The following is a 24975-nucleotide window of genomic DNA, read 5'->3' on the forward strand; positions in this document are numbered from 1 at the left end:
GTCACTCCATCGGCCGCTGGCAGCTCTAATTAATTCTGTTTAATTACGATTCTAGTAAACCCAGGACTGACTTTGGTTACTGGTTGTTTTTCATCATTGTTTAATTGACACCAGCTCGGTGCTCACTCTGAAAACCACCACAGTTACTGGTTACCTGTGGTTAAAGGTGAATCCCATCAGGTTGGACTCAGAAAGTGGCAAGAGGTCCAGACACCAACACCAGATGGAGGCGGCTCTTGGCGAGTAAAGTACTGAAGTTTGATGCTGATGATTTAAGACATTTATAGGCACATAAGTATGAGATGAACTCAAACATGGATTACAGTTTACATGTTTTCTTTTATGGAGAAATCCCTTGAAAATATTTGTTCTTATAGGTTGGTAAAGACCCTGATTTTTCCTCTTGTGACCATGAGGTCGACATGTGAGCTTCTGTTTGAACAGTGCGCACAAGGTTTGCGTAGGAAAACCTCAGTGTAGTGGATTTCATCTTCCTCTCAGATTAAATGATCTTTCCTTCACCTTTCATTCGGCTCAGTGGCTGCAGACTGTGTCCACTCATTTGTGCCAAAAGTTGTTTGTGACCTTGATCCGTCAGCTGTCTCTCAAATTAGATCAGATACTGTTACTAGTTGGCGAATTTGTGTGTTGTGCTTGGAAGAACTGATGATATGCGATGCAGGTGGTAGAGATCTTCGTGGCAGGGATTCCACACGAACAATACTTCTCCTGTTCTATTGCATCTCAAAGGTTTTCTACTGGATTCACATGGGAAGCCACAGAAGTTTATTAAACTGGGTCAAGACCATGACTGATTAGTATCAAGAGCCCAAAACGTGGCAAGAAGATATACCCCATCCCATTTCACCACCAGCAACCTGGACTGTTAACACACTGCAGGTTGGGCCCATGGATTCATGCCTCTGCAGCCAAACTCTCAGCCGACCATCTGGAGCCTCGGCAGGAATCTACATGTCTCTGACCAGGCTACGTTGTTCAGTGTTGGTGAGTCTGGGTCCAGCACAGCCTCGGAAGTGGCCCAAGGTTGTCTCAAGAGCTCCATTAAGAGCTTGTCCAAAGATGACTTTCAACTTTGCATGTAAAGAAATAACCTTGTTGTTGTCTGCGTGTGTGTGAGTGCATGCATCTCTGAGCTGTATGCATCCAAGGTTTACATTACACAGCACAGGTATCTATCCTGTAAACCCCCCCTCCACTGCTCAGGCAGCTGCACATATCCAGTTCTCCCACTGGGGATGGGATTCTTGCAAGGCTACCGACTAACTCCCACTAATGCCTTGCCAGTGGAGGAAGCGTGATGGGAAATCCCACTGAGGAGTGTGACCCGGCAGCTCTGCTCTCTGGCGGCCTCAGCCTCCTCACACGGGTGACGGATGAGGGAGAAGCTGAGCAGGAGGAGAAAGTGAAAACAACGAGACTTCAAACAGGGAAAATCCTTTTTGAAGAGGCCGATGTGAAGAAGTTGGCACCTGTGTGTGTTTTGTGTGAGTGTGTGTGTGTGTGTGTGTTACACTGAGCCAAGGGATGATCCATCCAGCGATAGGGGTCGGACACGTTACCACGGCAACCTTGGCTCCTGATCAACCCCCCCCCCCCCCCCCCCCCAACAGATCGGCTGGTGGAGCTGGCACAGAATGAGAGTGAGTGAGCGAGAGACTGATCGGAGGAGAGGGGCGGGGGGGTGAGATGGCTTCACTTGGCTGGAGAGTGTCCAGAGGTTTTGACAACAGCACAATAATGAACAGGAGGAGTGAGAGGGGCCCGAGGGATAACCTCTTAATGGTTAGGGCCGTCTGAAGCCATCAACCCGTCGTGAACTGACAACACTCTCACATGTGCACGGGGACATGCACACGCATTAAAAAAACATGGAAATTCCAGGTGGAGTGAAAGGGACACAAACTGACCCTGACCATGGTGGTGATGTAGGTGTAAGTCACACATACAGATTTATGCACAGATAGATCCACATCATAAAAGACGAAAAACATTACATCAAGAGGGAGCAGTTTATTAACAGGCTTTCTGCAAATTAAATATTTTATCATCTATGGAAAACCGATTTTTACCTTCCTTACTTTACTATTCTCCTCTCATCCACATGTAAACAGCATTTTAACTCATCATTAACAAAATTACTAATAAAAAACTGTTTACTCAAAACAATGCTGAAAATCCTCTTATCTTTCCCATAAGGATCTCCATACCACCTGGCATCTGTGTCCCTCGTGTCCGTCCTGGGAGAGGGATCCTCACACGTGGCTCTCTGAGGCTTCTACCCTCTTTTTACCCTGTTCAACTTTTTTTATTGTAATTTTTTCCTATCTTTTGTTGAGGGTTAAGATCAGAGGACGTTAAAGCCCTTCGAGACAAATTGTGACTTGTGGAGATGGTCTATACTAGAAATAGAATTTGATTGATTGATTGATGGTTAATAAAGTGCTTCTTCTTCTTCTTCTTCTTCTCCTTCTTCTTCTTCTTAATATTATCAACAAACCAGCTGGTTGGGGAGACACAATGTTTTCCAGACATCTCATTAGTGGAGATGCCTTCTCAATGTTGATGACCTCCGTGCTCCTTGCTCTTTCTTTGCTCCATCTCCTAAAAGTGGTCCTCAGAGAAACCAAAATGGACACACATCTTTAGGAAGGCAGCTCCCACAAAAACAACGGTTTCCTTTGAGTGAGTCCAATCGTCTTTTTCCTCAGGTTTGACGGAGACCTTTGTTGTGTCTTCACTGCAGAGCTTGAAGGCTCCACAAACACAACAGGCTCACTTTCACTCAGCTTCTCTTCTTGTGCAGTTTTGTCCATTTCTCCATTTCTCTCTGTGGTTTCTTATCCACAGTGAACTAGGACGACGCAGTAGAGCCTGGAGCTTCATCCTTAGCCTGAGGAACTTCAGAGGGTTTCATTCCTAAGAATGACTTTTTTCTTCTTCAACATGAGGGAAATCCTAGGGGACATCTTCTCTTCTTTTGCCATGACCTCCATCTGGTTATAGTTGGAATTCATGACCCACATGGCTGTTACCACCTCAAGATCCTGGCCGATAACCTTGAAGAGCTCACACAGGCTCTCCAGAGACTCAGCATCTTGCTTATTTATAAGTCCCTTGATGCAGCTGTGCATGACAGCCTGGCTCAGAATATATGTCCTATAGAGCTCCCCCATGAGCTGAATGGTGCTCACTGAGCGGCTGAATGTTGTCTCCTTCTTCCCATTGAGGTCATTACAAGATGCTGTTCACTCTGCATGGCAGTGCTCAACAAGCAGAGTTTGGATGTTGACAACAACTGTTGGATTAGCTGTGGATGGGACTTGGACCTGCAAAGGAGAAAACCACAAAGAAACATTGTTTAGTCAATTTCAACTCACATTCCTTTGTAAACATAGTGATATTAATATAAATATATATGTACAGTGTAAAAGGAGGAAGCACATTTTGGCAAAGAGTCCAGAGCAGTTAGGTCTGACCATCGCCTTCTCAAAGGTGAGGTTCACCACCTCCTTCAGACTCTCCTCAGTGGACAGGTGCAGTGTCTTCAGCTGTGTGATCGAACCCTGAAGAGGTTCAGGAGTCAGCTCACTGAGGACACTTTCAACAAATCTCGGCCTCTTGAACTGCGTGTGTGGCTGCTCCGGCTCGGCTTGAGTACATACCGTTTTGCTTCTCAGGAGAGCTCTCACAGGCAGCACAGACATAGCAGGCTTCTTTACATCCAGACTTCTCTGGAAGGTGTTTTCTTCTTGCAGATCTAGCAAAAACATCAACGGCATTGTGTTCTTTTCTTCCATTGTCACGTTGTTTGGGTTTAAATGAATAGAACTTGACCGTGTGTTATGTGCAAGTAAACCAAGTAAATTACGCATACCAAGAAAAGTAAGCAAAATGGAAGTTGGCTGTAAAAGCAAAGTCAAATACCTCAAGTGAGGACTGAGCATCTTTTTAAGGTATTTCTAGCCCATAGGAGGGTAGATAGCTAGATGGGTAGGTAGGTTGGTGGGTAGTTAGATAGACAGATAGATAGGGAGGGAGGGAGGGAGGGAGGGAGGGAGATAGATAGATAGATAGATAGATAGATAGATAGATAGATAGATAGATAGATAGATAGATAGACAGATAGATAGATAGATAGATAGATAGATAGATAGATAGATAGATAGATAGATAGATAGATAGATAGATAGATAGGTAGGTAGGTAGGTAGAGCTTCGATATCTTAGATACATTTGCCTGTCACTGCTTTGATCTGGGTTATTTGATCTGGCTTTCCTTTCTTTGATCCCTGTTAATTCTAGCAAAGGTGGGGTGTGTGGGGGTGGGGGCATAATATGAATTTGAAAATAAATAAAGGGAATTGAGCGTTCTTCAGAAGTTTGAAGAAGAAGAAGAAGAAGAAGAAGAAGAAGAAGAAGAAGAAGAAGAAGAAGAAGAAGAAGAAGAAGAAGAAGAAGTAGAAGAAGAAGAAGACACAGTCGATGTCTGTAAAGCACCTTGGTGTTGGTTGACTACCGCGAATAAACTGAACAAAGACGAAGAACAAGAAGAAGTAGAAATAAAAAGTGATCTATATTATGAAAGGATTGTTGGTTTGATTTACTATAATTCATGGGCTCATCAGCCGGTACACAGCTTTCTTTAGACGCTGGTTGTAAAAGTCCCTAAATGATTGAAAAATTATAAATAAATGAAAACTTTTTCCTATACAAAGTGAGCTTTGTGCGGCCATACAGGCACACACACAAAGAGATGCACACACATACACACTACACTGAGTCAGAATCACTTCCCTTTGGCACCTCGAGTGGACCAACAAAGAGACAGGGACATGTGCAGCGTGATACGTCTCTGGGATGACACCTCTCTGTGGCGATGAGCTGTGCAGTCACAGGCGTTTAGCTGTGATGGCGACACTGACGGAAGACAAAGCCCCGCGTCCACAGACAGCCACTGGCGATATCTCGGGGTGACACGTGGGTTATCGCTGACACGCCAACACTGCGTCCCCAGCGCGTAGTTCCCATGAACCGCAGAGCTCCCTAAAGATAGCAAGACAGGCAGATGAGGAAAGGTGAGACATTTATCTGTGGAAGGGGCCAGCTGTGGAAAAAGTCTGGGACAAAACACGGATGAGTGACTGCCCTGACAACAATAAGACACAGCATGACTTTCATGTTATTCTTCATCTGTTTGTTACCTGAACTCTACCTGCCTCCTTTCCTGACACTTTGGTTGTGTATTCATGCAGTTGTGATCATTCTGATGGTGGACAGGCCTTGAACCATTTTCTTGTCCTGGCTTTAAGTCAGAGCTGGAGTTCAGGAGCCAACGAAAACAAAACCAGACACAAATAGACGTGGGGAGAAAGGAGAGGGTCATTCCTGGGTGTAGGCAGCCATTCGCCCCGGAGTGATCTGTGGATTAGGGGCCAAGGCCCGGCCGCCCGATACTAAATTGCTCCACATACTGAACAGATTAAGCTAAAAATGAATGGAGCAACAGAGCTGATAGTCAGGCTTATGGGGGGATATTCTCATTTCAAAAACACTCCCAGCAGCAGGAGCAGCAACAGTGAGGGGGCTTCAGGCTGATGCACGGAAGGGAAGTTATTTTCTCACAAAGGCACACGCTAATAGGGCTGGTATGGGTGTGAACACTGTCCTAGCATCATCATTATCACTATATCAAAGAGAGGGTCTGGGTGTGGATCAAACTGAACCATGAAGCGGATCGTTTGCAGTGTGAAAACAAAAGACAACAAATGCATGCTGGTTCTACTGGATGTATTTGAATCATGTACACACTACGTGGGTATTCATTTTTGCCTCGGGGCAACAGTGTGCCATAAACTGTAAAAGCCACAAGACAAATGAGGAGTAATTGTGTGAAAATAATTCATCAGAGTTTCTATAATATATTCTTAGGTTTATTGTTTGGGGAGTTTTTGTGTTACTAATGCACACAGTTATACGAGCAGGTGTTGTCTCCCTTACACTTGACAAAATGCCATCCGTGCAGCACACATGTATCTAGAGGTGTGTGAAACCTGCAGAGTGGCTCTGAAGAAGCTTGCAGCAGAGGGATATCCAGATGCTCCAGATACAATCAGGCACATTTAAATATTCATACCCTCAAACACACATGCTGCGTGTCCCTCTCTGAAGCCATGAATGAGCTGATGTTGAGTGGATTTGGCTGCACAGGGTTTATTTAATGACTGCTGCAGAGGCAATAGTGCACTGAGCCACTCCCCTGGGCTAGGGTCAGAGAAAATACCTGGTAGTAATAGAGATCCTTCACAACTACCAGGGGAAATCACTACTGATTTGTCGGTGGCCGTGTTGGGGCTCTTACACTCACAAAAGCAGGAGAATGAACCCCTTGTTGGCCCTGAGCTTTAAATCCTGTGTGAGGGGAAAGTGGACCGGGGCTATTTTAACAGCATGTGTGAACTCTGCACGACGACTTCACAGTGGAAGCTGGAGGCAGGATTATGCGTTGATGTGTTGGTCGGAGAGAGAAGTTTTCATTTGACTAAACATCTGAGGAGTTGGTGGGAATTCCGGACGGTTCAGCACGACGGCTGTTTGCTGTGAAGAGGTCTTGAACCCTGGTCCAGACTCACAACATGCAGACCTGAATCTGGACCTGCTCGCTGAAAGAGTGACAGTTTGTCACCGGCTGACAGTGTTTGGGAGTCTACCTAATTAGCAAGGCTCAAGGCAAGGTTAGACTCCACACTAATAACCATTTTTCTTCCTCCAATACTTCATAATGATGCGGATGATCCCAAAGGGCAACGCTGTAATCACTCATCTGCTGACTCGGCTCGAATTATAAAGAGACTGCTGCAGCTCTATCCCTTTTTCAACTTGGCCATGTCCCACGACAGCCCACAGAGAAACATCCATCCCGGCTCAAACCGAGACGCTGCTACAGACACACTTATTTGTTTTTACCCCTCGTGCCCAACTCACAAAAAAACAATAAAATATGTTAAATTTAACAAAAACTTGCTGCCAATAAGTTGATTTCCCTGCAGGGGAAAATGCACCCGCTGCCATTTCTTATGTTGGCTTCACATTGGTGACGTTTTCTCACACTATCCAATAATGAAGCCAAAATCACACGGATACGATCTTGAGCTTTTATTTGATCACACTTATATTTCTAGAACTCAGCAAATAAAAAGTTATATATAACAATTGATGGTCAGAAAACGTATAGTTAATGATTTGATTCAACTTTAAATCACTGGAAACAAACTAAAATGAAATCACGTGCATCACCCGAACACAACAGAAATACTTAAAAGTAATTTGCAGATAATCATTATTTTCGGAGATATGCAAAAGTAGATGCTCACACCTTCCTGGTTCCACACACTACTTGAATATCTCCTGCCAGATGCTACTGGCAAGGAAGCTCAGTGGTTTATGGGAGCCGACGCCTATAAACCGATAAAACTGTATTTACTTTCCATTTATCTGGAACATCACTTATCTGTTTAATGCCTCTTATGAAACTGGCTTGTGAGTCACGGTAAGAGAAGGAAATTAGTTTTTATTCATAAGGTGCTGTTATGGGTGTAATGAATTATTAAGTGAAACTTAAGCAATGTAAACTGCCTTCACAGGGGGATTCTGGTGTAAAGCCGGCAGATTTGGGATCAGATCAGAGGAGATATTTGCTGTGTTATGAGTTCAGCTGTTTGTTTTGAGTGAGTGAGAGAAAGACGGAGACACGGGGAGGGGGAGCAAGAAGAGAGGGATAATTGTTTTAACATAGCAACATGGCTGCAGGTACACAAAGGCTAACATGTCTAAAGCAAATGCAGGAATCTGTATGTTATCCAGTGGATGGATGGATGGATGGAGATAGATAGACAGATAGATAGATAGATAGATAGATAGATAGATAGATAGATAGTAAGTGTCACTGAGCAGGGCACTAATCCTGACCTGCCCCCTGTATAAGTGAGTGTGTCGATCTGATCTCAGCACCATGGTCAGCTCCTCCTCCTCCTCCTCCTCCTCCTGTCTCACTTCCTGCTCTGTGATGAAGAGTCAACTATAAAAAGCTGAGGCCTGAGGCTACGGAAGACATTTAGGACATGTCCGTCCAACAGACCCGTGGCCGGGGGGGGCTCACCGGTAATGAGACTCGTGATACACCTGAGCTGCTCTGACGTCTCTCAGCAGCACCACAGGGTGTGTGACTCAGTAAGACTCACAGGTGTGAAGTTATCAGTCATCGGTGTGTCACGTTAATGTTTTATTATCCAGAGTCGACATTTCTCACCTACACTGTTGTTCTGCTCCTTTGGATTCTTTAAATGCAAATCCTAATATGTGGACCCCTGCCTGTGTTTTTACACGGTGGCCCTGAAGTGCAAACCACAAAAAGCAAGTCCAGTTCCAAGCTGTGTGTGATGGGGCTAATTAAAGTGGTGAATAGATAACACAGTAATAAAACTGCGCGTAAATGTGCCTGCGCATGGCACAAAACAGGGAGTGGTAAAGTAACGCGTTACAGTAATCCAATACCCAGCATGCCCTGTCTCCTCCTCCTTCTCAGACACCACCCACCTACACACATGCACACGCACGCCCCTACGTCCACGTGCACGGCGCTTTCGAGGAGCGATGCTGAAGCGGCGAAGCGACGACTCTTCTGCGCGCACGGCTGCAGCTCCACGTCTGAAGGGGGAAGCGGCTGCGATGCGCTCCGGCGGGGACAAGTTGGAATAAAGGGGGAGAAACGGCTCCGGTCCGACGGGGGAGAGAGGGAGGTTTTCCCCGCTGACAAGCATGACTGACTGGTGACAAAGGAACCGGGGACCCCCCCTTTGCATGGCTGCGCCTGGCACCCGCTAGAACTTGGTGTCATTTTTGTATTTGGAGAGGCTCGTTTTCCCGTGCGCAGCCAAATATTTCCATCCGTCCCTGTGTTTTTCTTCTGGAGGAGCACCATGCCGGTCCGGAGGGGTCATGTTGCGCCACAAAACACCTTCCTGGGAGTAATTATTCGTAAATTCGAGGGACAAAGTGAGTAGCTCTCCTGCGCTCTTTGTGTCTCTCCTGCTGCATCCTCACATCACTTCTCAGCCAGGAAACCACCTCAGGCTCGCTCCCTCACAACCACGCGCACAACGCTTAGATTTCTTATTAGAAATTGCACGTCAGAGGTGCATGGAAGTCTTTAGAAGTAGAATTAACCTGCCACCTTATCTAACACCTGCTTTATCTCATATGAAAGCTGCTTATAAGAAACAATTAAGGGTTAAATTACTGTAATATCTTATCCCATAATTTACCTTAAACCCCTGATTTTGGTGAATGCAAAATGATCAGTTGTGATGAATAGTGCCACCTATTCAATTTATTTTCTTATTCGTCTTATTCAATATAAATATATTGATTTAAGTTATTTTAATCTTTCGTAGTAAGTTTCTATCAGTTGTGCCTTGAATCTGTGTTTTACATCTTTCTTTAGATTTTATTGTTTTGAATAAAATGTCAAAGAAGAACCCCCCCCCCACACTCATGTAAAGTAACATTTTCTTTTGCTTTCTTAAAGTATCTATCGGAAGTATTTTGTTACTGGGCAACCTCTCAAATGTAATTTCTTATTTGCAAGATTAAATTACTTTATACCTTTACATTTTCCAGTTGTGTGAATGTTTCATAGATAATTTGCATTGTCCTGGAAACCTGGTGGCAGCAAAATCATCAGTTTTGCCATAAAATCTGTGTTTTACATCTTTCTTTATAATTTATTATGTTCTATAAAGTTCACCCTCCTCATAGGAATTATTTATGCACAGTACATCTCGTAAAGTTTAATTTTTTATTCACCAGAGGAGTTTAGAGCCACTCTTAAGGCATCTAATCGAGGATAATCCCATTTAAACCCATTACACAAACCCACTGCACTTGTTATATTTGGTGATCTTTTAATTTTTCCCTCTTATTGTGTTGGTTTTAATGTGTGACATCATATAACCAGTGATTCCCGAAAGTAAATGAGTCCTGTGTATGTGATCCTCTGCTTCCATTCTCCCCTCAGACAAGAAATTCCTCATAGCCAATGCCCGGGTGCAGAACTGCGCCATCATCTACTGTAATGACGGCTTCTGTGAGATGACGGGCTTCTCCCGGCCGGACGTCATGCAGAAGCCGTGCACGTGCGACTTCCTGCACGGCCAGTTGACCAGCCGGCACTCTGTGGCCCAAGTGGCCCAGGCGCTGCTGGGCTCCGAGGAGCGCAAGGTGGAGATCACCTACCACCGAAAGGATGGTGAGTGGCAAAGTGTGAGAGTGTGTGTGTGGGGGGGGGCCTCAGGTGGCAGGAACAAGCACATGACATCAGGGGGATGCAGTCTTGGTTTAAATAACACGCTGTCTGAACTCCTGCCGCTCTTTCACCCCCTCTTTAAAACGTAATCATCCTGTTTGGCTCTGTTTTGCACCTTTTGCCTTGTGACACACTGCGAGTCCTGCAGACCCATCTGCATAAGTGACTTTTACGTTGTGTCTTCACACTCTGGATGCACATGAGCCAATTCTTAGTCCCTTGCTCTATCTGGAACATTTTGCTGGAGCAAATCACAGAGTGCACCCATTTGGAACCCCGGGGCCGTGGGGGAGCAGCTGTGATGGTTTCCTCAGCAGTGAAGTCCAGTTCTGAAGTGATGCACGGCTGAGGAAGATGTTCATTAGCCTGCGCTGGATAGGATGTAGCTCACTTCCCTAAAGAATAACGTGAAGCTAGTGTTCATCGTCTCTAGGAAGAAACCTGACACGTTCCTGTGACTGTGTTTCGTTTGGATCATCTCCTGCCTTCCGCATGCTGCTGATGCATATTGCATGCAGATGATGACTCGGTATGACAGCTGCTTTGGTTTTTGATGAGTTACGAGCAGAGCTGCAGAGTGAAAGTTTAAATCCGTCACATCAGCTGTGCAGGTTGAGGCAGAGTTCGTGTTGTGACCTCTGACAAAGGCATATGTATTCAGACAAGCCTCCTTGCATAATGTTCAAGGCAGTTATGATGGCAGATATGAGGATTAATGGTTTTATAACCACATGTGCTTTGTGGTGTGTGGTGTAGGACCACAGAGGAGATAAGCCATCAGGTTTTATTGTGTTTAATGACTAGTGACACTGCCTGTGTGTGTGTGTGTGTGTGTGTGTGTGTGTGTGCGTGCGTGTGTGTGTGTGTAAAATCAACGACACTTAAATATTGCTTTGTATCTGTGGGGGTCAAACGTATTTCTCCTAACAGACGTGGTCGTAGGTAATGAGACAAGGTGCTGTCTGTCTGATTCATGTTATAAAAGCTATGGATCAATGATTATTAAAGATTTTTATGTCCACTCGACTGAATATGAGCACAAACGCAGTTGAGACATTCTGGAGCATTTAAGCAAGATGGTGTCATTCTGAAAATAACAGCTTTGCACATTTTAGATGTTGTTGGCTGTTTTAGGATTTCTTATTTATAGGAAATATTCTATATTTAAATGTAGTAGCTTTGTAGTAACATTTTCAGGACTGATTTTGTTGTTAAGATATAAACATTTAACTCTAGTGTCTAAGTTTAAGATCATCTTTAACCGGATACAGTTTGGGATGAGCACAGGATGCATCATTAAAATCAGATTTTGTTTTGTTGCCTTTAATCATTAGTAGAGGCCGTGCACCATTTGATGGATTCCTTCCTCCATCTCAATTCTCATTTCTCCGCCAAGTCTCGTGTGAGTTGGAGGTGAGTCACGGTTGATGATGAAGGAGGAAGAGCGTCAAGTTCCACTGAAATCCAACATTTGGACAGTTTGACAACACACACGGAATCTGTGAAGAAGTCTGTGCCTCCACGATGTGCAGCGCCAGCAGCACGGTAGTTACAGCAACTGCTAAATGTGTGAGGTTACAAAAGTGTAACTGCAGACGGGGGAACAGGGAAGAAGAGCTGATTCAAGGAGAAAAGAAATCCACGCCGGGGTTTGTTATCTTTAGACATTTTTGCACTACAAAGCCTGTTTGTGAGATCAAATGTTCTTCAGAAGCCGAAATAAATGAGATGCGCGCTGAGCTCCGGGAAAACAAATGATAGGAAGTGAACATTTTTTAATTGGTTGATGATTTTCAGTCTGCGCGAGAGGAACCAGGGAAATAAAATGAAACAATCTGTTCCACGTGGAGTTACATGGTGTGGAATGAGATCAGGGGGAGTCACACTGCATTGCAATAGGGGTGAATTATAGTAGTTGCCTTATGTATGCATCAGATTGTCGGCACTGCTCTGAGATCTGAATTGGATCGAGCTCGTTGATGGAAACGCATATCCCTCGTGTGAATGTGTGTGTGTGTGTGTGTCTGTGTGTGAGTGTGTGCGTGTGTGTGTGTTTGACTGATTCAAACTCATGCAGGCATAGAAAACCCAGAGGGAGCCCAGTGAAATAGATTGGGTTGAAAACGGCTCGTGGTTACAAATGATGGTATCCCTGGAGTCATAGATTTGGGGGGGGGGTCAAAGGTGGAGGAGAGAGTGAGATAAAGTTGCAGAGAAGAAGAAGAAGCAGAGTGCAGATGCCTGCTCATGTTTTAAGGTGAAACGTCGTGTTTGAGTATTTGTCCCCCAAGACGTCAATATACCGTTGTTGATATCGTCTCTACTGGACTTTAGACGAGCCTGATGGTCCAGTGCGATACAGATGAGATCCTGTCCCAGTACGGCTTCTTCATGTTCCTCACAAGAAGACACTTTACTCAAATACCACATTTTATACTTAATAAAGTAAAATAAATAAAGTCATAATTTAATGAGAACAAAAAGTCATAATATTAGAAGTAGAAAGTGGTAATACTCTGCCGTAAATACTTGGATATATATACCAGAGGGAAATAGTACATTAACCAGAGAGGGACAGTACATTAGTTTGTTATGTAGTGAGATAATACTACCATTATATATTTTGACCGTGCGGGAACTTTCTAAAAAGTTTTTTCGTTGTTTCTGAAGAAATGTAGCTGAAACACCTTCAAGACACATTCTCTAAATCGTCTGTGATTAAAAAGCAGCGTGCAGGGACCATTAGTGAACAAGAACATAATGTTGTGTTGAAACCTTGTGGGGATGTTTGTGGAGCTAATTAAGCAAACATGTTGTTTTTAGGCTTTAAGGAACACGGCACAAACTTCAGGAGGAGACACACTCTCAGTTCTTTTGCGATTTGAATGGAGGACATTTATTTTTAATGGAGTCTATTTTACTGCGCGACTCGCCATCCATCGAAAGCCGTCAAGAATTTAAGTACTTGACCATAACGGGCCTGATGCCTCTCCAGGCTCTCGTATTGTGAGCGGAGCCAAGCTTGGGCGGGGACGTTCAGTCTGCATTGATCCGCTGAGCAAACAGCATTAATGAGGACACGAATACTTTCATGTTGCATTGATCTTCAAAACCGGTGAATCGCAGAGGGGAAATCAATGGCGGCCGAACGCCCTGCCTCCGCTGGCTGACCCTTGGAGACTCGGGATAAAAGAGCCTTAGGGCTTCTGACTGTCAGCCCCTGCGGTGGGGGAAAAGGCCTCATTACCATTCTGTATCCTGTGTCTTTAATTACCTCAGTGTTTCCTCTCACCTGACTCGGAGCTTCTCCAGGGAAGGTCATACACCTGTTTTAACCGAGAACACTGCTCCGGTGATCTGCTTTCTGCCACAAGCCAGCGTGGCTGTTATGTACACCACACTGCAGGTCAGGCTTTGACCTGAAAGGATGTTTACACTCCTTGTAATCATCGAAACCAGAGACGAATACATGTGGGATCTTAACATCCTGGTGTGTAACTGGATATCAGACACGGGTGTAACTATTTATAAACTGTACAATAATCAATAGACGAAGGAGGCAGCTCCAGTGGAAAAGACTCAAAATGTGCTGCATGGTTATTTTGAACAAAACGTTTAACGGAAACAATGCAGGAGGAAAACTAGGAGCAAAACAACAAGAGATTTACTCTGATTAAAAATTTAGAAGCAGCCATTTAAGAAACAGTTTTATTTTAACTTCTTCTGTCCTTTCCCCCTTAGCCAACACACACACACACACACACACACACACACACACACACACACACACACACACACACACAAGACACACACACTCAGCTCTCAATCCCTATCTCTGAAGTCCTGTATTGGAATTCCAGGGGAAATGTGGTTGTGGGAAGCTGATTGCTCCCGTCGCTCCTCCCTCCGTCAGCCCACTGGGGGTTTGTGTGAGGCAATCTCCTTCCTTTTTAATCCTATGACCCGGGGTCTTCATAAACGCATCGCCCGCCGTCCTTTACAGTCCGTGAAGGAGTTTCCGGCTTGTCAGCACAATCGCTGAGCGCACTCCTAATGCTTTATGATTCGCGACTTCGCTAAATCTCTGGTCCTTTATCCGTCCGGTGCCCATATCTCCACGACCTCTGCTGGAGAAGTTTCTGTCGTTAAAAAAGAAAAGAGCTGCTGTGCTTGTGACATTCAGATGCTGAGCTGTTTACTGAACCACTTTCCTCAGACTGCATCTATCCTCTCTGACATCACTGTGACAGATGTCGTTTTTTAGTAGAAATGCAAAGAGAAAGTATTTTTATCACAGTGTTCATTTAGGCCTAAATAGCTTAAGGCTAAACTGTTAATAATGTGAGGTCTGGTTATGTATTTGATGATAACCCAGAGATATTATATGAACTGTGCCTCTTTTTAACTCAGGCAACACTGGGAAAGACAAACCGATGTGTTTCTCTATCATCATCCCACACAGTCATGCATTTGTTTCCATTTGAGACCAACGAGTAACAAAAAAAAAAGTGACTTCATGAAAGAAACAGAGAATATGGCATTCATCGTTACACATACAATAATGCAGTGTGTGAGGGAGGGAGTGTGTGGGTGGGGTGTGATGGGTTCTAGAAGCATGAAGACTCATAAAGAAGCAAGTAAACATTTATAGGACAAATGTACAAATATATTTAGAACAGATAAGTGTATTTATAAGCCTTCAAAACCTTTACCATGTTAATCTTATGAACGTCTTTATTCAGCCTGCTACTCCTGCAGACGTGTGTTCCATGATTCTACTCTCTTTGTGCCAATTGATCCTGTAGACTGAGGAGTTTAATCCAAACTTACGACGGGACGTCCATACAGAGCATAATCTGCTTAAACTGCAATTAGGAGCCAAAGGAGAAGACCTAAAACCCTCCTCTCGATTTAATTCAGTGACTAAGTGGCTCTGTTGTGTGGCCCCACAGTAAATCCTGGAGAGCTGTGCCAGATGATGGTTTCAGAATTTATTTCCCTCTGGCAAGGTCTTGTAAAGAAACCCCCCCCCGTGGTTGTTACCACTGTGTGAATGCTAATGCTTCACTATGTAATTAGACAGTGAAACAGCCTTGAACAGTTTGATGTGCACGGTGGAGATGATCTGTTCTCCTAACACAACAAGCTGTCCACCTGTCTCACATCGCATTCTGCTCAGTGCTGCTACTAACAGTCCATGTGTCCTAATCGACAGCCTCTTACTCGCTAAGACTCGCCGTCAGCGCTGCAGATAAATCGCTGATTAAGCATTTAAATCCTCGTCTTAAGTGAAAATGAAGACCTCTAACCAGCCCGGCGTTTATTTACTCAGCAACACTCCATTTATCTGCGTTCAGATATTCAAACTGAATAATTACAGTGTCCTGCTTTTCCACGATAAAGAGCAGAATCTAGAAATCCCTGAGCTCCGTGCGCAGCTAGTCGCTCGCAAGCAGCAAGTACGATGGGAAATGTCACGCTATAAATAGATTAATGTTGAGCTTCACTGACGCTCGCTGAGATTATTACCTTGTTTCCTTCTTGTCTTTAAAATATCACTGCTCACTGTCAGAAATATATAAAATAATTTAGCTCAACTAGTAGAGTTAATTAGATTCATTACCCATTTACGTGTTTAGTTATTTCACTAACAACATTTTTGTTATCAATAACCCTGAAGATTATTCACTATATTTATTTTAGATTGAGACAAGTGACGACAAAGCAGCAAATCAGAACATTTTGAACAGGCGATGCTGTGAGGACGACACCGGGGACAATAAGTGTAGATATCGGTTATACAGCACTTTCAAACAGATGTGACGGATCCAGGCCAATAGAAACCAGTTTAAAGTGTCTTTATGGTGGACATTATTCTGGCAGCATATGCCGCCCTTTGCTTTGTGGGCATCTCTGAAGAATAACAAGCAACTAGTCAATGAGGCTGTATCGCCTCGGAGCAAGCTGCACATGATAACTGATGATGATATGACTTTGGTTGTTCGCCTGGAGGGACCTGAGTTCAATGGAACGAAGCTATGTGTGCAAAACCAACTCTGGTAGATCCAGCGCTGTGCAAACTAGATAAGCTCTCACGTTCTCAGGCTCGGCTCAGGTGGCACAAAGTGACCGGTGTGCAAAAGTGAGAGAGAAGACGTAAATGAGACGGAGGGATGGAGAGGATTTGACAAGTTTAAAGTTTGACAATTGTCTCTGAGGGATGAACTGTGTGAAGAGGCATCAATCCCCTATCTTCTACCTTCTGTCTTCTGTCTTGTCTTCAATCTTCTATCTTCTATCTTCTATCTTCTATCTTCTGTCTTCTGTCTTCTATCTTCTGTCTTCTGTCTTCTATCTTCTATCTTCCATCTTCCATCTTCCATCTTCCATCTTCCATCTTCCATCTTCCATCTTCCATCTTCCATCTTCCATCTTCCATCGTCCATCTTCCATCTTCCATCTTCCATCTTCTATCCTCTATCTTCTGTCTTCTTGGAGTTCAGTCCAGTTCGTTCTCCTCGGCTCTCACAAGACAGAGAGCAGCAGAGTAATGAGCCGCCCGTCCTCCACTCTCGATCTAAAGTGACAGGGACAGATTTGTGTTGTGGGGAAGCGTTCGATTTCCTCTACAGCGTTCAGGCCGTACAGAAGATCTCATTTATTCTCAGTCTCTCCGATCGAGCGGCTGCACAACCGCTGGTTTAGAGGAGCCCTTCTAAACTTTAGATGGTTTAAAGCCAAACTACTCAGTAAACACTCCTGCTGTGCTCCTCCAGTCACGTGTTAACACACCTCACTATCGCAACCTGCACATTTCCTCCTCTGAACTACTCAGATGAATTTCCTCCTGTCAGTCAACACCCTGGTGTGCGGCACAGCACCGTGTTTGCCTGGCAACTGCTGACTGAGCCATTATGTAGCATCGCGGCTCCGAAATTCCTCCTGGCTCGTCGGCCTGTGAGCTGGAAGCTGGAAGCTGGAAGCTGGAGGCTGGAAGCTGGAGAACAGCAGAGGACGGGGACCCGGCTGCACGATCCAGAAACTCAGAGGCAGAGTGAGAGTCAGTGGGTTGGACTCGGTGACACAGAATCTCATGCACTGATTCTTAATGCTGGGAAATACTCAAGGAGGGTTTGGCTGCCATTTCTTTTTAAGACTCATTCCTACAATCACTATGTTCAGTCTGGTCTCTTTATTACATATTACTATTATAATATTTGACTATGTTTGTATTATTCTATTTATTGTATTTAATGTTATTGTTTCTTTAAATCTAATATCCTTGTTTTCCTATCATTCTTTATTTATATGAGCTTTTGTATAATTTTTATAGATGTACAGTACATTTTCACTATATATGCTATAATTTATCTCAATATTATAGATATCCTTCATCAATATATATATTTTTAGGCAATGTGTAGTGCTTACATACTCTCTATATACATGTACATACATATTTGTGTATACATGCAGAGATGTGTGCACATTTATTGCATACACACTAATAAAATAGGTCTCATAGTTTTTCTCGTTTACATCTTTCCCACTGGAGTTAGTAGATTTATCGAGTTGTAAAGAATAAAGCAGCTGCCTTTGCCTTTAATAAGAATAACGGTCGCGTCCCCAGACAGATAAATGCTTTTCTGCTCCATTTTTACCTGCTTGTCCTGAAACTCATGACACCTCCCACTTAATTTGTACGAAGGTCCCTGGGATCAATAACCCATTCCTTCATTCTTTAAAGTCTCAGATCTTGACGTAGGTTTCTCCCAGAAGGTCGTTGTGACGAGTTGAGGCCGCACTCACTAAAGGTCCTCGTGAGATCCCAAGACTCTTTTGTGTCCTCGGAACAAAACGTAGACAGATTGAATTGTCTCAACACTTTGAGACAGGGGAGAGATTCTAGACTGAAACTGGAGATAGAGCGTTGATGTGCAATAACTGCAAATTCCATCTCATCGACACCTCCCCAGGTATTTGGGTTATTTACCTTTTAAGGCGTCTTTTTTCGTCCTATAGAGATGATTTATCTTTTACTTTCATACTCGCACTCTAACGATAAGCAGATGAAACATTTGAATGCACGTTGCCCATGTATCTGTCTGATATGCAATATTTATTCCAGCACATACACCAGTGTAACCTCACCTTCCACTAATGAAATCTGTTTTACAGTTTAAAGGCCCGGTGCCAATGGATGAATGTGGGTCATGTTGGATCAATGGATTTTACACACACACACACACACACACACACACACACACACACACACACACACACACACACACACACACACACAGCAGCATTATTTGATACCACAAACAGAGAGTAAACAGTGTGACAGCCCCCTTCCCCCAACCTGCTCAAACACCTCACTCCACAGCTCCCTCCTCCCCCTCGTCTCTCCTCATTCCTGACTTATTTAGGGTCCTGCTCAGCCGCACACCCTCCAGGCACGTGCGACACCATGAGACCAGGAGAAATGATGAGCTCAGCATGAGCAAGAGAACACTACTTTTCTCAGATTATGCAGATTTTTCTCTTTAACGTGAAGAAACCCCGGCGTCAGAGAGCCTCACGCGACGTGCAGCTAAAAGGTTAATTCAGAAACGTGTTGACTCAGCCCCCTCCCCAGTCAACCACTCATCACATCCCAGTCAGTGTGTGATTTCAATCCGTGACCCCCCCCCCGCTTGGCTCCCATTCACAGATTGGATGTGTGGAGATCACATCTGTGAATGAGCAGCCATTCATTATTCCCCCTCCCCTCTGCCTCGCTCACTCACCACATCACCTACTGGCCTGATTTCATTCATGTGGGCATCACTTGACTTTTGGTCCAGTATTAGTTTTGATATTATATCTGCACATGATGCAAATAAACGACACAACATAGGGGATCATTTAGAGCAGAATGTTGACGCACCCGACTTATCCCATTAAGCGTGACATGGTTTAACGGATAAATGATAGAGATAAAAACCGTGTTCCCAGGAACTGATGTGTGTGAGTGTGTGAAAGTTGGTGCAGCTTGGTTGATCCTAAACTGGATGGAGGATGAAATTGCTCTTCTCCTCCTACTAATGCTTCAAAGTGTGACGCTCTCAACCACACGCATTCCGGTTGGTTAGATGTGTCCATGTCAGAAACCAAATCTTGGAAAAATGGTCCGAAAAAAACATAAAAACCTTTTCTGAGGGTTTGATTTGTCTTCCACTTTTCAAAGGTTTCCCCCAAACCTTTAAATGAGCTGCAGTGTATTTGTCTCCCTCTGGCAGAGGCTTGTCCAGTCCGTGCTGCTGGATCCTTCTCAGTTTGACAGAAGTAATTTATGTGTTGCAGCCCAGCCGGATCACAGAGGTGAGAGGAGCCGGAGCCTGTCGAGCTTTTGTAGAGTTGTTTCATCCCGGAGTTATCGTAGTTACGTTGGCTCGTATATGTCAAACCCTCTTGTCAGCTTATGTCTGTTTGCATTTACACTCTGCAAAATATTGGCACGTGTCGGTTACTGCAAGGGAAAAGTATTCATGTTATGAGAGTTCACAGCTTCAGTGGAAATCTCTGGTATCAAGCCTGACGTGTTTTGAAGCAAATGTATTCCTCCAAGATGAGATCAGAAATACAGCTGCTCAGATACCAATGAAAACATGTAGTATTTCGACAACATAGGCCACAAGATGCAAAATAACTGAGGACTAGACCCAGTTTGCACAGCAAGTTGGAACAAAAGCTTCACATGTTCACTAAATGTTCAAACAAACTGAATCTGACGCAGTGGATTTTTCCATTTACGCTCCTCAGGGGGGTTGCAACTTGTTTACAAATACAAAAACATGGCAGCAAATTTGCAACCGAGAGAGTAAAGCATGAATATGAAGCACATCCCCAAAAATCAAGGACAAAGTTGAACTGAGACTAAATCATCTGTATTCAGCTCGAGACTCATTCTCTGTATCCAGAGGACAGACAAAGCTTTGGTTTGCATTTAAAGTATTTGTTTCATATTTATTTATATTTGAATTGTTTGACAGCGGCGTCGGCCTTTATCACCAAAAGCTCTCGAATCTCTCTTGAATTGTTGGAGTTTGGCCTCTGGGCGTTCTGAAATGAACAAACCTCTCTGTTGTGACCTCCTGGTTACGACGCAGTCTCTCGACCCCCCCCCCCCCCCCCCCCCCCCCCCCCCGACGCGCTGCCACTGATGATATTGTAACCCCGGGGATGAGGTAGCACTCTCCCTTCTGGATTAGAGAGTCGACATCAGAGCTAAATAGCTCAGAGTACAACTGCATGTTCCCAGGGGGAGAAGGGGAAGGGATCACATTCCCCTGGAATGGTGGAGAGGAACATAAGCCTTCCTCCCTCTGGAAGGTCATTTTTTCACTTTGATAAGCTTTTCCCGTTGATTAAAGAGAAAGACGATAAATAAGCATAAGAGTAGATTTTTTGAATTGCAAACAAGTACTTCACCTTATTTCCAAGATTCTGCAGGAAATTAAGTGATTTACTCGTGTAAACGTTTTTTTTGAAGTCGTGCAATATGCAATATGATGAACTGCAATATGATTTTAGCATAAAAATATGGAAATGCCTCTGATACTGCCGGGTTGGGCCTGGTTGAGAATGCAAATCTATGTACAAATCCGATACTGCGTTGGTGAAATGTTTTAGTTTCACTCTGATAAATCTCTATGTCTTTGTCGCTCCAGAACAGCAGGTGTTCTTCACTGTCCCACAAGCAAACAGCAACGTCAGCTGCATTTTACAGACAGTGGCTGCACTTCTACAGCTATGTAAAGGAAGTAATTGTTGTTTTGTCCTATATTTATTTATTTGTGTCATGACTGTCAAACTATATAACAAATGAAGAATTCATTCTCTGGCTCCAAGTGGCAAAATGGCATCATTTGTATGCAGGATATTTGGGCTTCATTTCTGTCCAGTGGGAGGAAGTAGAGACATGTCGTCCATCTTTATATAAAGTGTGTATAAAACTGTACTGAGAGCTGTCCACTTGTCATTGGATCAACCTGGACAGATGTTAGAACCAGGTCTGAACAGGGCCAGAGAGAAACATGGAGCTCCCTGCTGCTGGAGGCTCATCTCACATCAGTGTCACTCACATTACACACACACACACACACACACACACACAAACACCTAATGATGTGCACGCACACACTCCGTGTCTATTGGGCCAGGGGGGGAAGAGCACCGGCTGCATTTTAAAATGATTTTGACTGCGATATTCTTGGCAGCGTTTTCTCCAAATGATGGTTATCAAAATTCCCACATGCAACTATCCAACAATCACTGTCAGACACAAGCAGGCAGCAGATGTTGGTCCTTCTTGCTCTGTGTGTGTGTGTGTGTGTGTGTGTGTGTGTGTAATGAATCACATTAACTGATCGATGTGTACGTGTGCGTCTCAGCTCCCCGCCCGCGGTGGACACACGTTAAGCTGCATTGTCTTAATTATTGATAGTGGAAATAGAATCGAATGAAATTTCCATCTTGTTGAAACTAAAACTCGTCTCACTGCGCTGCCTATGAGCATGAAGCCCTGCACTCAGTAATGTTTGCTTAATTATTTAGGTATCTTCAGTCTGCCAAGCGTAGCTGTAATAACATATGATAACAAAGCAGAACTTAGGGAACAAGTTAATGCCAAACTAGGTTTTTACTTGTTTCAGGAATTATTTTTAAAAACAGCTTCCTGTCCCAGGAGCTACAGTGTTTCTCATCTCAGAGCCATCACTGAGTGAAATGAAATGAAACTGAGAATAAAACGGGGAAAACATCACCTTGGCCACAGAACAGCGCTGAGCTCTCAAGCTTAAAATGAGACCCCGCTGACACAACCCTGATGGAGTGTGTTTAATATAAGTTGAAGGAAATAATGGAGAGTTGGCCGGCTGAGTCAGGTGAGGTGAGAATGGTGTGTGTGTGTGTGTGTGTCTTTGGGTGTGTGTTGGATCGCTCTGTTAAATGAAGACAGAAGGAGCAGTTGGTCAGTTGATCCGTCCTCATGTGAAACAACAGTGTCGCCGCCGTCCGTCCAAAAGCTCAAGGTCAAATCTGCAGAAGAAATTGCCACGATTGTGAATCTCAGGCTACAATCCATCTAACTGTTTTCATGATCCACACAACGATTTGGCCCTGCATCCGAATTTAACAGCACAACAGTGACATCGTTTCCAAACATCTCCGTTTTAGAGTCGATGCACGTGTCTCCATCTGTCTGCATGTACAACTGTGTTTACATCCAGGACTCGTGTCCCCAGGTGGCACAGTCATGGCTGCTGTTTATTGCAGAGACATATGGTCTAAGTGCCACCGGCACAAAGGTGACATTGTGTATGAAGACCTGCCTGTTTTAATCTTTTTATCAAAGTTAAAGCTCAATCCTCACAGTAGCAGAGTAGTGTTCAAAAGCAGCTTTGGTCGGGAAACATTAAAGCACCCCCCTCACCCTCACCCACCCTCACCCACACTCAGCATGTAATTTGGCGTATGCCGTGTATCCACCTGGCAGCAGTCATCCTGCCGAGCCATCTGTTCAGCCCCATTAATCCAGGTAGACAGTGAGGAAATGAAGCCGAGAGGAAAAAGTTTAAATCAATAAAAACCCACATTTCCACTCAGGCTTAAGGATTCGACTTTGACAAACCAGGACTGTGTATATATATAAAAGTATAGGATTAACTGCTTCTGCCCAAGGATTTTGTGATGTTTATATGGCCGTTTGACAGTTTTCTGTGTTTATCCCTTCACCTTCACCTTCACCTCGCCAAACTTGGAGATTCTCCGCCTCTTTCCCGAAACGCAAGTCAGCACTTTCCTCTATCCTCTAATCCTGTATCAGAGGATTAGAGACTAAAAAAAGCCTATCTTTCCTGTTTCAGCCCAATCATGACTGGAGCAGCACTGAGTCACGCTGCTTTTTCTAAAAACAGAAGAGGTCATTTGTATTTCTGAAGAAGCCGAGATGGCACCTGATGTTTCACATTAACTCAGCTTTGCTCTGCAGCTCAGTAAATATTCAGGTCAGAGACGCTCATGACTAAAGTTGTTTTAGTGCCTTTGAAAGGTGCATCTCTCATTACACTGGGAAACCAGCTCCATCGCCTCCTTATTAGATTCAGTTGGACAGAGAACATTCGGCTAATTAATGCTGCCCGCAGCCTTGTGAGTGTGTGTGTGTGTGTGTGTGTGTGTCTGTGTGTGGGGCTGCTGAGTTGAGATCCGTGAACCTCATTAGTGTGTGCGTGTGCCTGCGTGCATGTATGTGTGCATCGCTGTCTGTGTGCGACGGAGACATGTAAATGTTATTTCTGTTTGCGATAGTTTGTGTGTGTGTGTGTGTGTGCGTGTGTGTGTGTGGGTGTGTGTTTGTCTTTGACCCTCTGCTGGGGCGGGATACACAGACAGGCAGAAATTAGCATGAACCACAGCAGCAGCACCGAGGATCTGTTTGATCTGTCCACTTACAACACGTCCGGTGCCCTTTCTGCAGAGAGAGAGAGTGAGAGACAGAGAGAGAGAGAGAGAGAGAGAGAGAGTGTGAGCGAGGGATACAGTGAGAAAGATGGCAACAGAGAAAGAAAACAAATGAGAACCACAGTGTGCATTGAAGGAGGAAGAGAGGGGCGGACAGACAAAGACATGGAGAGAGAAAGAGTGACGGAGGCAGATAGTGAGTGAAAAGAAGTGAGGGATCATGGGAAATGGAGGGGATAGAACGGAAATAAATCACGTTAACACATTGATTTGACTTTGAATGAGTTTCATTCTGCTGCAGCTCATCACACTCATGTACATGATGCTCTATTGTCGTGTTTGACATGTTTTAAACTCCCTCAGACACAAGCTGCCACTTGGTCTGGTGACATGTCTATATTTAAAAGCTACATACATCCCTCTTTGACCCCTGTCGCATGATCTAAACATGCTCACAAGGCCACGCATGTGATTGAGGCTCACGAGCACTTCTCCTGACCTTCCTCTCTCGTTTCAAATTCAAATGTATTTGCATGACAGGATTTGAGCCATTGTTTCAAAGTAGAAACACGTGACATGTAAAAATCAGCATGCACACGAGCAGAACATCGATTCACTTTATGATGAACTACAGATGGTACTTTTTTTAAGCTAATCTCAGGAATGCATTTCTCATTCGTATCCATTTAAGGTTCCTGAGTATACACATCACACACATACACACACACAAACACACACACACAGCACCATCGAGCCTCCTCTCATTCTTGTGTACCCCCAAAAAGTCGTTCCGTTTTGCTTTCTGGAACATAATACTTAGCTCCTATGAATTATAAATGTCTATGGATTCCAAGTGGCTTATTTTTAGAGTGCACGCGTGCATGTTGCACGTGCACACGCGCAGACATGCACTGATTGCTTTACCAAGCTGGGCTGAGGTCCCCTTCTTATGCAAATGTTACACTGAACACAGTGTAGCATGTGTGTGTGTCGGACCTGTGTTTGTGAATGTGTACTTTGTGAGGCGATGTGTATGTGTGACTTCTTTACCTTTAGAGGTGGTTGTGTTGCATGTACACACACACACACACA

The 24975-nt window shown here is 44.2% G+C and overlaps 1 protein-coding gene across 1 annotated transcript in view; it reads left to right on the plus strand.

Moving 5' to 3' along the window:
• Positions 1 to 8995: 8995 nt before the first annotated feature.
• The window catches only part of kcnh7 (potassium channel, voltage gated eag related subfamily H, member 7), a 39644-nt gene continuing 23664 nt past the window's right edge, over positions 8996 to 24975 (plus strand). Inside the window, exons 1-2 of the mRNA XM_053417184.1 lie at positions 8996 to 9071; positions 10093 to 10323. Coding sequence (XP_053273159.1) covers positions 8996 to 9071; positions 10093 to 10323 — 307 coding nt within the window. The remainder of the gene's footprint in view (positions 9072 to 10092; positions 10324 to 24975) is intronic.

The sequence above is a fragment of the Pleuronectes platessa genome, chromosome 24 (genome assembly GCF_947347685.1).
Source record: "Pleuronectes platessa chromosome 24, fPlePla1.1, whole genome shotgun sequence".
Taxonomy (NCBI): domain Eukaryota; kingdom Metazoa; phylum Chordata; class Actinopteri; order Pleuronectiformes; family Pleuronectidae; genus Pleuronectes; species Pleuronectes platessa.